The 17,443-nt window shown below is 33.8% G+C and overlaps 1 protein-coding gene across 1 annotated transcript; it reads right to left on the bottom strand.

Annotated features, from left to right (window-relative positions):
* Positions 1-1,962: 1,962 nt before the first annotated feature.
* Positions 1,963-3,637, bottom strand: LOC132280247 (berberine bridge enzyme-like 21). The gene has a single exon (XM_059782429.1). It carries the CDS (start codon positions 3,635-3,637, stop codon positions 2,015-2,017), a length of 1,623 nt encoding a protein of 540 aa, XP_059638412.1. The 3' UTR covers positions 1,963-2,014.
* Between the last annotated feature and the right edge of the window lie 13,806 nt (positions 3,638-17,443).

The raw sequence follows: 17,443 nt of genomic DNA, 5'->3' as shown, positions 1-17,443 counted from the left end.
ACTCCATCGTCGCCATCATCGTTGCTCTTGACTCAATTCATCATAAACTTTCAGATTTGAAGAGATTTATAAAGACAGGTAAAGGAAGCTTTGACTGAAAGAGCAAACAATCACAAAGAGATATAAGGAGAGATAAAGGGTAGTTGGGTCATTTCGCAATTAGTTTTCATGTCCATCTCAGCATTTCATAAAACTCCATTTATTTGGGAAATAGAAGTTTGATTCCATCTTTTTGGCCTTTGACCTACAAAACTCCATTTTTATGGAATTATCCCTATACTATATGTATATGTAGGCTGCTTTGAGGTCATCGAGAGTGGTTTTGATGATCTTCGCTTCCTTTTATATTATATTATTATAAATATATATATATATATATATATATATATATAAACTTTATAATGAATTATTTATGTTTTGTGTATCTTATTAATTATCAAATAAAAACAATTGTTCTTATAATTACTTCATTTTTTTTTCTACCAACAATTTTACACCACTTTTTCTAATTTTTTAAATTATCTTCAAATTTTTATTTTTGTAATTTATTGAGTCTCTTTAACATAGATTTTCAACGCAACTAAATCACTATCTATTAGGTTAAAAAAACGCAAGTTATATTTCCTTGAGGTTATTACAAGTTAAGTAGAGAAAAAATTATTAGTACTATATTAATATAATTAATGTGAGAAGGCCTAATTTACTAATTTCACTTCTCGATCCCATCTACTTCAAGAACAATTTATTAAAGAAAGGCAAATTTGATTAATTTATCAAAAGTAGTTTTCAAAAACGTACTTTTGAAACAGAAAACTGTTTCAGAAAATTGGAGAGTACATGTTCTCTCAAATTTGATATTAAGTAACTTTGTTTTAGATTTCACAAGACCAAATGAAATATTTTGAATTATTTTCAGTTTTTTTGTTCTTTAAAAATAACAAAATATGGCAATGGTAAGCTGAGTTTTTTAAGCGTCAATTTATTGGTAAGGAACGGGAGGTTCCAAATGTATTTGCATAACGGGAGGATATGCACGCACAATGCACATGAACGAGTACCTAAAAATGTTTTGGAATGCAAATTAGGAGTAAAGTAACAGAATTCTGAATCAAGTGTTTTTATGCTGGTGGAGGGGTGATAACTTTGACTTCGATCTAGAAATCCAACCAAGAATTGTATGCAATTTACTTATTATGCATTAATCTTTGGTCATTTTTTCTAGAAAAAATAAATCTAAGTCACGTACTTCTGCAAGTCCAAAACTTTTTCTTTTTCTTTTTCTTTTTATTTTTTTTTTTATTTTGTGAAACATGAAATATTAAAGTTCAGTTCTCTTTTCGTCACCATAGTGGCATAGGTCTATATATATATATATTCTTAACTGTATGGATTTTTTCAAAGAGCAGTGTTGAACTACTAATTTTTATATTGCTATGCTAAATCCAAGTGGGATGACATGCAGAAAGGACAATTGAGGCCTAAGTTTGTGAAATTATTTTCACATATGTACGTAAGAAAGTTAAATAAACACGTAAAGGGGTCATTTACATAAAAAGCTAAATGACTGATGATCTTCAAACAAACCTTTGTTCCGTCATTAAACTGAAATATAAAATATGTATTTTGATATCTTCACTTACTCTGGAATTCTCAATTCACTTACTCTGGAATTCTCAATGCTTGTGGAGATTGACGGACCCAATCATCGCATCTATCACTACCAATGGACACTTGTCTACATAGTATAAGTTCACATTTTTAAATACGAGGTTGAGTGTTTTGGTTCACAATAAAAGTACTTAAATAAACCTTGACTGGTTCCTTAAAATCATATTATTAATATATATTTTTCCTTCTACTAATACAAAGGGACCTCATTTCATGTTCAATGGACTGTCACTTGATGTTCGATCAACTCTTATGACCAAACCGCCACTTTCTAGTACTATAACTGTGTAACAAATTATCACAGAATATTACTAAGCATCATCATAGATTATATATGCACTGATATTTATTTTCCTTGAGGTGGAATGCTTTGTTGATTCCTAAAGAAGTTCTCCGGATCAACCAAAGTCTTCACTTTCACCAATCTATCGAAATTTTTCTTAAAATACTTAACCCCAAAAACCCTACCTTCATTGTAACTATTATTGCCATTGTGATTGACACCGATGTCAAGGTCTCTGTAGTTGAGAAATGCCTCTCTAGGAGAGTTGGACACAAAAGGTGTCATGAAATCGTACAGCTGCCGAATTTGGCTCATATGAGTATTGTCCGCCTCCACTCCTTCTTCCATCCAGTTGGCCGAATATTGAATTTTGCATATATTCCCAGCTCGATGTGGGAAAGGAGTTTCTTCCTCAGGAATTTCACTCATCCTTCCACCATATGGGTTGAAAACAAATCCTACTTGTCCTAACTCTATCATTTTCTTCCAAATCGACTCCAATCCCTCTTTAGAAATCGGGTTTTTAACATAATCCGATTTTCTCTTAAAAAAATTCGCCGCCTTGGGAGGATTTTGGTTGAGCAGAGCGTCCAGCTTAGTCTCGTTACCGAAATCCGCCCAGTACATGACCGATTGAATCCAACTCATTTCCATGCAGTCAGTTTTCTTCAAACCCAACTCTGGAAATTCTTTAGTCATGACTGGCATCAGTCTATCGACATTTCCAAGAAACATTGATATAAATGATGCCTTTATTGTCTTTTGAGCCTTTGTCTTGGCATCCTTTGTCTTGGCATCCACTGGCTGAAGGAGCAGCCTGAGGAAAAGATCATTATCTATCTTATCGGCCACGAATTGCCACCTGTGTACCACGTCCGTGGCATTTTCTTCCAATGTCTTGTCCACTCGAAAAACGGTCACAGTTTCGGGCACTTTAACTAGTCTAACTTGGTAGGCCAACACGACCCCAAAACTAGCACCGCCACCACCTCTTATCGCCCAAAAGAGGTCCTCGCCCATGGCCTTACGGTCTAAAATTCGGCCACGGACATCTACTATACGTGCATCGACCACATTATCGACCGACAATCCGTATTTACGGAGCATATTACCGTAACCACCTCCGCTAATATGGCCACCAATGCCGACCGTGGGGCAAACGCTGGCCGGGAAACCATGTGTTTTGCTCTTTTCCCAAATTCTGTAGTAGAGTTCGCCGAAGATGGCACCGGCTTGGACCCAAGCGGTCTCCTGTTTGATGTCAATGTCGATTGACCGGAGATTGAACATGTCGAGGATGACAAATGGGTTGTCGGAGACGTAGGAGATGCCATCGTAGTCGTGGCCTCCGCTTCGGATTTTGAGCTGGATTCCGATGGATTTGGCGCAAAGCACTGCGGCACCGACATGGGTTTCGCGGAGAGGGGTGACAATGAGGGAGGGTTTGGGGGTGGTGGAGAGGTTGTAGCGGCGGTTTCTGATGCGGGCTTGGAGGACAGTTGGGAATGAAGGGTCGGTGGGACCGTAGATAATGGTTGAGTTTTTGTCCGATGGGTCTAAGTTTTTGGAGAGGCATTGAAGGAAGGTATCATGGATTGAACTTGATGGTGCACATGAAATAGGTTGGAGAGAGAAGAGAAAAAGAAGAGGAAGAAGAATTGAAGTAACATAAATAGATGGAGACATTGATGTTTTGTTCTTCATTTTTTCCTAATGGCCCAATGTTTTGACTACAGAATTCTTGAAATAAAATGGAAGGAGGAAGAGGGAATATATACTTGAGAGGATGTTTGTTTCTCATCAATCCCATTTAGAGGCAAGTAGTTAAATGTCAGTATTTAACCTAATAGACAAGTAGTTAAGATTTGGAGGCAATGATTAATTATGGGAGATTTTAAAACAATTTTGCACACCAATGAAAGGAGGGGACTGTTTTACCGTTAAGAAAATGATTGGATGGTTAGGAGTCTCAAGAACATGGTTCAAAACTGTAAATTGATTGAGGTGAGAGTTAAATGGCTTTCCATGCACATGGTGCAATAATGGATATGTTATAAGGATTATTACATATAAATGGACTTAGAGCACCATAGTTACTAAGAGACTGAGTCAAAGTCCCATAATTTCTTTGAAATGGGTTTGACCCAAAAGTTGAGGTGGCACATGAAAAAATACTGTTTGATATTTCTGTTACCTAAAATACCCTTCTTCCTATTTTATGTGTTACCTAAAATGCTCTTTTCTACACTTGCCTAATTTCAAGCCCTAATGCCTCTTTCATATTCCATTCGGTGTAACCCTCTCTCACGACTCTTTCTCCCTCACTTGTTTCCTGCGATACAAATACAATCTACCATGACACGAACAATCTTCGATCTGCTGAAGGGAAATCAAATACTCAGGCTTAACGATTCCTCTTTCCCTCTTTAATGAAACCCTAACCTTTCTCTTCCTAATTTCTGGTGTAGCGGCAATAACTGGACGGTTGGAAACAATTGGGGTTTTTTACCGTCATCTCAGCCTCCGGTCACGTTCTAACTCTTGAAATAGGTACTGTTTGTGTTGATGAATCTGAAATATATGCATATTTATATTTGTGGTATTGTTCATTAAAGATTGATACACTTTTGATCAAACCTCCTCCAGTTCGCCATCAATCGAAGCAAGTCTTAAGCCCTAAATGATAACACATGGCTTAGATTCCTTTGTCTGATCAGTAAGCAAACCGTAACTTTTTCTGTTCAATTCCTTCCTCTTGATTCCTTTTTCACACACATTCGCCAACACACACATATGTATATGTATATGTGTGTATATATTGAACATATTGCAATGGATTTTATTTCTTTTCGTCATTAATCTATGCTCCTCTGCTTTTGAAAAAAAGAAAAAACATATATAAGTATTTGATGGTGGACTTGTTGGATCAGTTTATGAGCCTTTTAGTATTAGTCTCAACATGGAAATCCAAAAAATTTGATATCAAATGCTTATAAAAAATTTGAGATCAAGTTTGGATTTTGGTGGATTAGGACCTTTAGATTTTATTTATTTAAGGTCGCTAAATCATTTAAAATTAGATAACCAATACTATACTAAAATTTCTTCAAATTTTAGCAATTTTTAAAAAATTTAAATTAGATGGAGACCTCTTAGCCTGCCCTGGACACCAAAGTAGGCAATAGTTCAATCATTTCCTGCTGGACTGAGTGTGTATCATATAGGTTTCATCATGCCATTTATCTTAATTTGCTGCTCATCATTGTGGAATGTGGACCTCAGTTTTAAAGCAAATTAAATAAATAGTGCTCCATTGATGTGGATTATTATTCTCTTAATGGATTTGTCAAAATGACTCAAAAACATGTGATCTTGGAGGCATACTTCGTTAAGCAGAAGAAAACAAAGTGCATAAGAAAAAGAAAAGTTGGAAAGGATAATCTTAAAAAGCTTTCTTTTATCTCCTAGACTCCAAAGATAACAATGAGCAGCAAGTGTTCATTTAAATACGTTTATAAATCATAATCCAACATAATAGATGGGTGTTTTACATTAATTAATATTTCTTTGTCATAATGGGTGATGTGTGAAAATCATTTGTTGGTCAGTTATTCAAATTCCAACCTTTGTTAACGATAGCATTCTCTATATATTTAAATTACTTCTTCTAAGTTTGATCTAGTGTTATGTGTGTAAATCTTTAACTAGGAATTTTATACACATTACATACATATATATATATACACACACATATTCTATTTCTTCATTCCATAGTCTTAAATATTTAACTAGGAATTTAGGAGTTAAAATTCAAAGCCACCAACACATAGGTAGTCCAATTAGTTTTTACATATAATTAATTATTATAAGTCAATTTGGATCAAGAATTATTCAAGATTATTGCCTCTTTCTCAAATGGCATGTAGAGTATACCTCTGTGTAATGTATCTTTAGGCATCTACGCACATGATAGGGTTGATGCAAAAGCTAGCAAACTCTATAAATGAGGCTTTTTTAATATATGTATTTAGTATTAATTTATCAAAAAAATGTATTTAGTATTAATTTATTATTCCAACATTCCCTTGTACTTGTCTCCCCCATTTTCAAGACTTACACATATAAATTATGTGTGTGAAAAATATTCAACACTCTGCTCTCTCTCTATTTAACTCTCAATTTTTTATTTTCAATTTATATTGTCCTATTTAACTCTCAATTCATCTCATAATCTCCCTCATCTTGTAAATATGTTTGTTGTACATATAGTGGTACAATTATCTAGTAATCAATGGCATTGATTTTGTGGTTGTATTTTGATTTGAAAAAGGTCTTTAGTGTGTGTTTAGGAAAAGTTTAATCTTGACACCGCCTATCCCTATTTGAGGGAATTGGTAGTGTTTCGCTGTAAATAGAGGTAGCCCTTCACCTGATGAAAATACAACAAATCCTTAGAAGCAAAAGGGGAGGGGCAAGGCAAATTTAAATTTATTTATTTATTTTGATTTGAAAAGGTCTGTAGTGTGTGTTTAGGAAAAGTTTAATCTTGACACCGCCTATCCCTATTGAGGGAATTCGTAGTGTTTCGCTGTAAATAGAGGTAGCCCTTCACCTGATGAAAACACAACGAATCCTTGGAAGCAAAAAGGGAGGGGCAAGGCAAATTTAAATTTATTTATTTATTTATTTTTACCAATGAACGACCCTTTCACTTACATTAGCGAGATGGGACAACCAATTGGAGAGAATGGATCTAAGTTTACTTCTTATGTAGGAGTTCTAGTGAGGGAGATGGTTTTAGAGTTCCAGTTACTTTAGTATGATGGAAAAACTATCAACTAATGACATTGAGATGTTATGGGCTTGCATAAAGAACTGAAAAGTTAGAATAAATATTTGGACTTTGGACTTGCTCCATTGATGTCTACAATCTTCCTCACCCCAAAACAACCTTCGGACTTTGGACTTGTCACTCTATTCCAACCTAAAGCATGTAATTTTCTATTCTCAGAATTAGATCCCCACAAGAGATCCTTCATCTTCTTCTCCATGTACTTAATCTGTAACGACCCGAAATTAGGGACACAAATAAAACATGATTCGGAATCCATCCGAATAAATTCTCCAAAAATCATCCAATAAAAAATTCATAGTCCATTCATTGTCCCAATTATACTTAAACAACCTCAATACACTTCCAATGCACTACAGCGGATAATTAACAACTTAAACATGTCACAAACAACCTCAAAACAAAATCTGCGCTGCCACTAGTTTAAAAATTCGTAGAAAATTCATTTTAAATTGAAATGGAGCAAACGAAAATGATTTGAAAAGTAGACTCAAAGGGTAATGTGATACTGCAATTCCCAGCAACTTAAGCTTTGCCAATAAAATCAGTTTTTTGGAAGGAAAATGGCTGACTAAGAATGAGCTGAAAATAAAGTGTTTCAGAAAACTTCATTCATTAGAAAAATATCCAGAGCTAAGAAAATTCCAATAAATTCATTTTTAGAAAGTAGACTTAGGGAAGTATAAAAATGGAAATTTTTATAAAGATCCAGTCTTGAAAAGTTGGTCAAATAATTCAAGTAAAATCTGATTTCCAGCAGATGTAAACTTCGGACAGCTGGTACTCTCAAATTTTTAGAAAAGTATCTGCTGATCCAAAAATTACGAAATTTTATGAAGAAATACTCGATGTATAAAGGAAGCTGTGATAAAAGTTTGAAAGCATTTGGATCAATACAGCTCCTTGGATAAATTTTTGAGTTTCAGCAAAATTGAAATTGAATTTCCTGTGCAACAAAACAATTTCTGATTCCCCATCATCAATTCCATCATTCAAACCCACAAGGAACATCAGCAAGAAGTCTCTAGATATCCATAGGGTAATTTAGATACATGGATAACCACATGAAATCCTCAATTTACATCAATTCCCAAAATTACAATTGAATCAAGCATTTTATGCTTTTGTGTGCTAAGAAACCTTCAAAATTTGACGATGCACATTTTAACTTATTAATCCACATAAAGAAGGTAATATTTTCAATTAATTTTTTGGCATCTTAAGACATAATCTATTGTTGATGTTATTATCTTACATTGTTTTGTGGCTAACTGTTGGCCTATGAGTTTTGTCATTACTTCAGAATCATCCTCAAGGCAGTTTTGGCTTCATATTTTGATTTTCTATTCTAGATTATGCTATGAAACCAACCCTCCTTATGGATGTAGAAATGCCACTTTTTCTTTGTTAAAAAGGAAAAGAGTAGAACAATAGTTGTAGAAATGTTAACTTTGCCAACTCTTCCATCACTCCTGTTAGATTAGTTGACATTTCCATCTGAATTTTAAAGGTAACTGAAAATAAGTGAAAAAATGGAGGAGGTTAATGTAAAATGAGGAGCATGGGCATAGACTGAGCCAAGTGTCCATATAGAATCTGTTGCAACTTTAATTTATTAGACAATGTTGTGGTCAAAACTCTACTTATCATTATCATTTATGTGGATTAAATTGCAAGCAGTTTTATGGTCACTTAACTGTGAATGTTTTTTTCTGTATTTTGATTTTTTTTTTTTTTTTTTTTTACTATGGTGCAATGGTAAAAGCTCAGATTGACAAGCGTGAAACATTAGTTTAAGTCTTGAGAGCAGCCAGTCATTGCAAAATAATGTGTCCAGTCTTTCTCTCCGAGCACCCTACGTAGGCAGGACAACAATAAAAATTTTAAATTTTGACATTCCTCAATCAGTCAACATACACCAACATGGTGTATAGGAAGGAAACAAAAAGTTATGCCTAATGGGAATTCATGATACAGCCCTTTCTTGCAATGTACTTATATTCCATAAATGGAAAAAGAGAAGACTTGACCAGTCGTTTGATTAAAGCAGGGAGATTGTTCAGCCCTTGATATTTGGGTTTTAAATGTTCTGTTCCTCTTTTCTTGTAAAGCATATGGTTATATACTTGTAGATGGAAGGTTTTGTGCGACACCTACTTCTTCCTTCTGCAACTCATATTATCTAGAGCTTGAGTAATGTTGGATATACTTAACAAGCATGTGTATAACAATTATGCCTTTCTAATTTAGTTATCTTTTTTTATTTTCAATCATTTGTACCTAAAATATGATCCACATGCAAGCATGTAAGAGTAATATCAGACTATGTTCTTTCATATGTTCACTAGAACAACTTTCTACCACGGCTGTTTTTACCACGGTTCAAAACCGTGGTAGAAAGCCTTTTCCACCGTGATAAAAAGTCATTTTTCTTGTAGTGACAAGGTCCAAACCAGTCCCAAGTCCTCAAGTCCCTCGCCCATGCTTGTGAACAATATGGATTCCAAACAACAAAAAACTGAAAAGACCATAATATGTAATTAGAATGGTGGAAAAATTGTAGTTTATGCTGTTCATAAGAGAATATGTTTGGCTCTGAATATGAAGCTTGTTAAAAACTTATATAGTATGAGTCTATGGCATACACTGAAATAGATATGATCATTTGAAAGAAGTACCCAAGCTCAGACTATGAAGGTTAATTTATTTTCCTTATTAAGTCCTCAATTTGTCTTTTCTGATTTCTATATCCCCCTGGCTGTCACTGTTTTCCTACATTAATTATTTATTTATTTTTTTGGCTCTTTTGTCTAGATGTTGTCAAATCATCACATGGCTAAAATTCATGTGATTTCTGTGAATTGGGCTCTATATAAGAGAACATATGATGCCATAGAGAGATATGTGAGGTGTTGTCAAATCATCACATGGCTAAAAATAGTGGTGCTAGGTGTATTTATTTTTCAATCAAGTGTGTATTTATTTTTCCTTCAATAAAATAAGTGATTGTGTTTCTAAAAATGTACCATGTATGAAGTTGAGAACATGAGAATTCTCTTATGGAACTATAAATGGTTGTGTTGTGCTTGCCAATGTAATAATATATTTAAATCAGTTGATCCTTGCAATAGTTTCTCTTGTCTTGGTCTTGTTTATTTCTGTATGTTATTTTGTTCGTACTTTTTGGTAGTAGTTTCTTCGCTACATTTTGTTTGAATAACTGATGATATCTCTTTGATTCACAAATGACAATCTTGTTCTTTCCCTTTTATGATTAGCATACTGAATTTGAGACTTATGTGATGCAGCTACTTGCTTGGATTTTGTACGATGGACAATGAGGTGGTTTTTTGACAAGTGCAGACTGAAACTCAATAAGGGAAATGGTTTATAAATTTGCTAAACAGGAGTGCTAGGAAATTGATGATATTCTTGACAAATGGATTTAGTTCCTATTTTGGAACATTAATGAATGCTGAATTGTTTTGGAACATTAGTAAACGATGAATTTTTTAATTGTAGAATGAATTTTTTGTTCTAGTGATAGGCAAACACCATTCATGCATAACTTGAAAAAGTGATGGATGAAATAATTTAAAGATTATCCAAATGATATAAATAATTTATAGGTGGTAATCTATTTGAAAAAGAAATTAACATTATAATAGTTTTGTTAAAATAAAAACATTAGATGAGTAAATTGCACTTACAAATAGGGATGCCAATATTCTGCCTCAGGACAACAATGCCACTATTTATAACTTTTTCAAACACTAAGGCTTTTTCTTGATGATGTGACCATACCTCTTTATCTGCCATGGTCCAAGACTGTTTTACATTATTTGGCTTTTTGTTCAATCACATGGCTAGTCCCTTTTGTCAAATCATGATATAGGTAAAATTCATTCACATGTCTGTAAATTAGGCTCTATAAATAAACGTATGGCATATGCACAAAACCATAATATTAGCACTAGTAAATCTCAGTTGTTGATGTATGGACCGAAAGTATATAGAGCAAAAGTACTCGTTAAGAGATGCGTGGATTGAAAGTAGTTGTTTTACATTCTCAATCATTCTTAAAACTATTCCATTTTTAACTCCTCACATCGATGGTTCATTTTTTTTATGTAACACTAATCTGGCATATAATCATCGTCCCCTCTATCGGGATTTGGTGTGCATTTATTTTTCAATGTGTTTAAGTGAGTATTTATTTTTCCTTCAATAAAATAAATGATTGTGTTTCTACAAATGTACCCTGTATTTATTTTGCTATTGTAGACATAATACGTGCCATTCGGAAAATCGCGTGTCTGTGCCTTACACTTATCCCGGTTTGTGTATATTCTAACATTTCGGCTTATGAAAACAACATAGTATTTTCGTCCTTCCATCAGCTATCTACAAAAAATTAACATTATCAAAATACAGACATTACATAATTGTTATTTGTGTCACATTGATTTCTAAGTGCACTTATAAATAATTATGTTACATAATCAAAATGCAGTTAGAAATCTATTTGAAAAAGAAAAAAAAAAATTATAATAACTTTAATTAAATAGAATCAAAATAAAGACATTGGATAATCAAAGTGCACTTAGAAATGTATTTGGAAAATAGATTTTTTAATAGCTTTGATCAAATATGAGAAAAAATAAAGATACTACATAATTAAAGTGCACTTAGAAATGTATTTAAAAAAGAAATTCACATTATAATAGTTTTGTTAAAATAAAAACATTAGATGAGTAAATTGCACTTACAAATAGGGATGCCAATACTCTGCCTCATGACAACAATGCCATTATTTATAACTTTTTCAAACACTAAGGCTTTTTCTTGATGATGTGACCATACCTCTTTATCTGCCATGTTCTAAGGCTGATTTACATAATTTGGCATTTTGTTCAATCACATGGCTAGTCACAGAATAGGACTCTCTATAAAAACAATCAGCTCTAGTAGATACACAAAACCAACCCACTTTCTCATTATCTCTATAGACAAAATTATATGGCCAATACACAAACCAATGGAGCTGTTGAAGCAGTAGTCATTCATTGGTTCTCTTTTGTTGATGCATGGAGGGAAATTCTTTGGCTTCTATTCATTATAGCATTATAAGCTATTCCATTTTTAACTCCTCATATTTGAAGCTATTCCATTTTTAACTCCTCACGAGACTTCGTGAGGCCATGAGACCCCTCTGACGTATAGGATTTTGCTGCTTGCCATTGTCTTCAACTAACAAATGTTCTTCCTTCATATATAATAAAATACTAGGAAATCTCCTCACTATATATAATAAGATAGTAGGAAATTTTCGAACTCTAGTGAATTATCTTCCATAAATTCATGCCAACCCTTGTAAAAATATTTTGTGTTGTTAACCTCTCTCACTTCAACCCGCCACGATTTGCTTGCAAACTCCTAATTATAGACTTGGAAGGTAAAACTCCATCAAATTGCTTAAGGAACGCTGGTGGAATTTGCAGTGGTTGAGAGCTCCGTTCCAGGAGAAAAACTTTGAAGAACTAAGGACACTTATCAGGTAAGGAGAACTTTCTGCAAAGTACTATTCCATTATAGAACTGGCTTAAACGCAGCTTCTTTACCTATCAGGTAGAGAATAATTGTTTTTAGCATATCTTAGTTAGCTAGATTATAATAAAGTTTGTACTCTTAATGGCATCCATGGATTTATTTATGGATGTAATGTGCAACCTAATTAGCGGTGTAGGGTGTAATACCATTTTCAATTGCAAAAATAAGTCCATTTTGCGAGGGTACAACTTTTTTCCCAAAGGTACCACGTTTTTGAACTGAAGGTACCACTTTTTGGCATCAAGGTACCACGTTTTCTCTTAACACTTATTCATGGTGCTAATGGAGCTGTTTATGGATGTAATGTGCAACTTAATTACTGGTGTGGGGTGTAATACCATTTTCAATTACAAAAATAAGTCCTTTTTGCGAGGGTACTACTTTTTTCCTAAAGGTACCATGTTTTTGAACTGAATGTACCACTTTTCGGCGTCAAGGTACCACGTTTTCTCTAAACACTTATTCATGACGCTAATGGAGCTGTTTATGGATGTAATATGCAACTTAATTACTGGTGTAGGGTGTAATATCATTTTCAATTGCAAAAATAAGTCCATTTTGCGAGAGTACCACTTTTTTCCCAAGGGTACCATTTTTTGAACTGAAGGTACCACTTTTTGGCGTCAAGGTATCACATTTTCTCTAAACACTTATTCATAGCGCTAATGGAGCTGTTTATGGATGTAATGTGCAACTTAATTACCGGTGTGGGGTGTAATACCATTTTCAATTGCAAAAATAAGTCCCTTTTGCGAGGGTACCACTTTTTTCCCAAGGGTACCATGTTTTTGAACTGAAGGTACCACTTGTTGGCGTCAAGGTACCACGTTTTCTCTAAACACTTATTCATGGCACTAATGGAGCTGTTTATGAATGTAATGTGCAACTTAATTACCGATGTAGGGTGTAATACCATTTTCAATTGCAAAAATAAGTCCCTTTTGCGAAGGTACCACTTTTTTCCCAAAAGTACCATGTTTTTGAACTGAAGGTACCACTTTTTGGCGTCAAGGTACCACGTTTTCACTAAACACTTATTCATAGCGCTAATGGAGTTGTTTATGGATGTAATGTGCAACTTAATTACCGGTGTGGGGTGTAATACCATTTTCAATTGCAAAAATAAGTCCCTTTTGCGAGGGTACCACTTTTTTCCCAAGGGTACCACAATTTTGAACTAAAGGTACCACTTTTTGGCGTCAAGGTACCACGTTTTCTCTAAACACTTATTCATGGTGCTAATGGAGCTGTTTATGGATGTAATGTGCAACTTAATTACCGGTGTGGGTTGTAATACCATTTTCAATTGCAAAAATAAGTCCTTTTTGTGAAGGTACCACTTTTTTCCCAAAGGTACAACGTTTTTGAACTGCAGGTACCATTTTTTGGCGTCTAGGTACTACGTTTTCTAAACACTCGCTTAGCTAGCTTAAAGAATATTTTATGTTATTCATGGTGCTAATGGAGCTGTTTATGGATGTAATGTGCAAATTAATTAGCGGTGTGGGTTGTAATACCATTTTCAATTGCAAAAATAAGTCCCTTTTGCGAGGGTACCACTTTTTTCCCAAAGTTACCACGTGGTTGAACTGAAGGTACCACTTTTTGGTGTCAAGGTACCACGTTTTCTAAACACTCACTTAGCTAGCTTGGAGAATATTTTGTGTTCATCATGGTGCTAATGGAGCTGTTTATGGATGTAATATGCATCTTAATCACATTACACATATATGTTTATTGAGATAGTGTGCTATTTCTTTGACAACTATTGAGATTAATTATCCATTTATCGACAATATGGAACCAAGGAAACAACAGGCCAATTTTTCATTCATTAAACTGCTTCAATTTTAAACTCCATCAAATTTGAAATTAGTACATTAATATAATAGTGAAAGAAAATTCAATAAGACCCTAATATAATAAGCCATACAATACTAATTCATGAAAAACCAAAAGAGTAACTTCATTTGATTCCATTTAAGGTAGATACAAGTATAATAAGCCATACAAAAGTTGCAAAAACATACCAACCTAATCCACAATCAAAAGTTGCAAAGTTACTCTTCTTTAAAACTTAAAAAAAAGCTAACACCAACAGATTGCAAGATACATGCCAAAAAAATGACATTATTCAACATTACAAATGTCCCATATCCCACATCACTTGGCGTAACACAAATCTAAGCGCCAGATTCAAGGGTGAGATGGGATGTTCTAGGATCAAAGTGTTCTACCAACCATAAGCACAGGTTGCGCTTCAAAATGGTACACTTGATGTCTAAAAGGGACCCAAACCCAATCTCTTATACGTCAACCTTTTTGACTTCACTTAAATTACAAACCGTTTTCTTGAATTTATTTGGAGAACACCAGGTAGTGAACATCTACAAATAAATTACCAACACAGGCACATTAGATACAAAAAGGAAGGATGGAGCACATATATGGACAGAATTCAAGTAAATAGAACAAGGTTACATAGCCTTTTATGTTGCTAGTGATGAAACAAGCTCAAATATCACGAGCGTTGGGTGACTCCTTCTGATGAATTAAACATTAAGAAAAAGGGAGTCAAACAGAAAGTCTTCAAAATCAATTAAGTTAATCCATCACATAACATTCCAACTTAAATTTACCAATTTACACTTCTACACATTACATGTTAAAAATATTCAATCTCAAATCTGCTACCTTACAAAGGGATTTGGGAGTACTCATATATTCCTAATTCATTAATTCAATACACATTCTTTGGAATTAATACGAATAAGCACGTTAATGATAGGCAAACCACACTTATAAGAAGCATATCCCGAAGGATCACTTAACCCAATCGAACAGATAAAAGGAAAAAAAACACTTAAAGTTTTTATTTTTATTTCTTTTATTGAAATTGTTCTAAAGTTCTTTTCCTTGGATGTTGATGGTCGTACGGTTTACCCAATAAGGGAAGGAGGAAGGATCCAATGTCCTCATACCATTTGTTTGGCTCTTGACAAAATTGTAAACAAGTAAAAGGAAAGTTCTTCATCTTTCTTGCCACATTTTAAGGTAGGTTTATTAGAGGTTGGGTTGGATTCGTTGGAAGTTGTAGTACTGCCTTAATTCAGCTACATATGACTACTTAGAAGATGAACCATTACCACTGTCTCAAGTCAAGGTTGGACAGGAGTATGAGATTGTCGTAACTACTTTTACAGGTATGTTAAATTAAATGAATTAGTTAAACTAAATTCCCATTTCAATATATATATACTAGCATATTTAATTCTATTTAATTTGTATATAATTCATACCCTTAATTTGATCAGTTATGTATGCAGACTAGTTCTAAAACCACACTTTGCATGTATACTTTTCAAGTTACATTACATGTACGGACAATTTTAAAAGTACATCATTTTTGTCATCAACTGGTGTGTCAATTATAGAAATAAACACTTTGAAATTCTACAAGAATTCAGGATATTAAGGACGGATTAAAAACTACAAAGAGTCCTTCAGGAAAAAAAAAAAAAAAAAAAACAAAAACAAAAACAAAAAAACTGATAGCATTATTTTTGAGTAATATTTTGCCATGTGATTGTTTAAATTTTCAATTGTTGTGATGGCAACAATAATTCCCCTTATGAAGAAAAAGAAAAAGGGGCATGACATGTTTGCAATTAATGTACTTTTACTATTTTTTTCCTACAACAAGCCAACGTGAAGTTTGGAATACGTCGTGGATTGTCAATGATTTTAAGGACAGAATGTCTTGGGAAAAATCTAATTTGTTTTCACGATTGATGATGCTCTTGTACAATTAAAGAAAGTAGTTTAGAAACTTATGAAACATGGACCATCACTGTCATTATAGTTCATTGTTAATTATATGTGGACCTTATGGTAATGTTGAATTAATTGTGTGGTCACTAGTCACTGTTTAATTCTTGTGCCATTATTTTCTTTTGATTCTATATGTTATTTGATGTTGATTTCTTCAACTAACTGATCACTCTCTCATGTCCTACATTATGATCAGCGCTTTATAGGTATAGATTAGGAGATGTGGTGGAGGTGACTGATTTTTACAAAGGAACTCCAAAACTGAACTTTATATGCAGAAGGAAGCTAATTTTAACTGTAAACATAGACAAAAACACAAAAAAAGACCTGCAATTTGTGGTGGAGAGGGGATCACAGATACTGAGCAAGGCAAGAGGTGAGCTACTGATTTCACGAGCCATGCTGACATTGACAAGAAACCTGGTCACTACATAATTTACTGAGAGATTAAAGGGGAAGTGGAAGAGAGGGTTTTGAGCAAATGCTATAGGGAAATGGATGCATTTTTCGTTGATCATGGATATGTTGTGTTGAGGAGAACCAACTCAGTTGGGACTCTGGAGCTTTGCATTCTGGAGAGAGGGACTTTTAAGAAGATTTTGGAGTACTACATAAGAAATGGGGCAGCAATGAGTCAGTTCAAGACCCCTAGGTGCACCAGCAACCAAGTCCTATTGAGAATTCTCACTTTAGGAGTATGACAACACCATGATAATGATGATTTTTACTTTTGGGAAGCACTGGAAGTGTCTTTGTTGCTTCTACAACTAAATAACTACACAAATCTTCCAACCTTCAAACACAAAAACACACCCACAAAAGAAAAAAGAAAAATCAAAAAAATAAAAATTTTGTTGTTTATATATTAATAAATTTTGTTACTTTATATTATACTTTGTTTCGTATACAATTGGGTGCCGATCTTAATTAACAGATTTATGCTTTATGCGGTTAACATCCAATATATTATTAGCATGAAAAAAACTGAACTAAAATATATATATATATATATTGACTAATTGAAGATATGACTTACCAGTATGAAGTGATGAAAGCACTCTAAAATTATAGAAGGTCCGTAGGATGCTGTAATTGTAAAAATTATAGTCCATAATAAGGGCCTTCAGCTTGTTCAAGACTCAAGTTGAACCCAAATTTACCAATTAGTCTTTCAAATCCTGCAAAGGGAGATCCTGTTT

This window comes from Cornus florida, unplaced genomic scaffold (assembly GCF_030987335.1).
Source record: "Cornus florida cultivar Cherokee Brave unplaced genomic scaffold, ASM3098733v1 CherokeeBrave_3.0.0_Hap2_Chr01, whole genome shotgun sequence".
NCBI classification, from domain to species: Eukaryota; Viridiplantae; Streptophyta; class Magnoliopsida; order Cornales; family Cornaceae; genus Cornus; species Cornus florida.
This window is presented reverse-complemented; position numbering and strand designations above follow the sequence as displayed.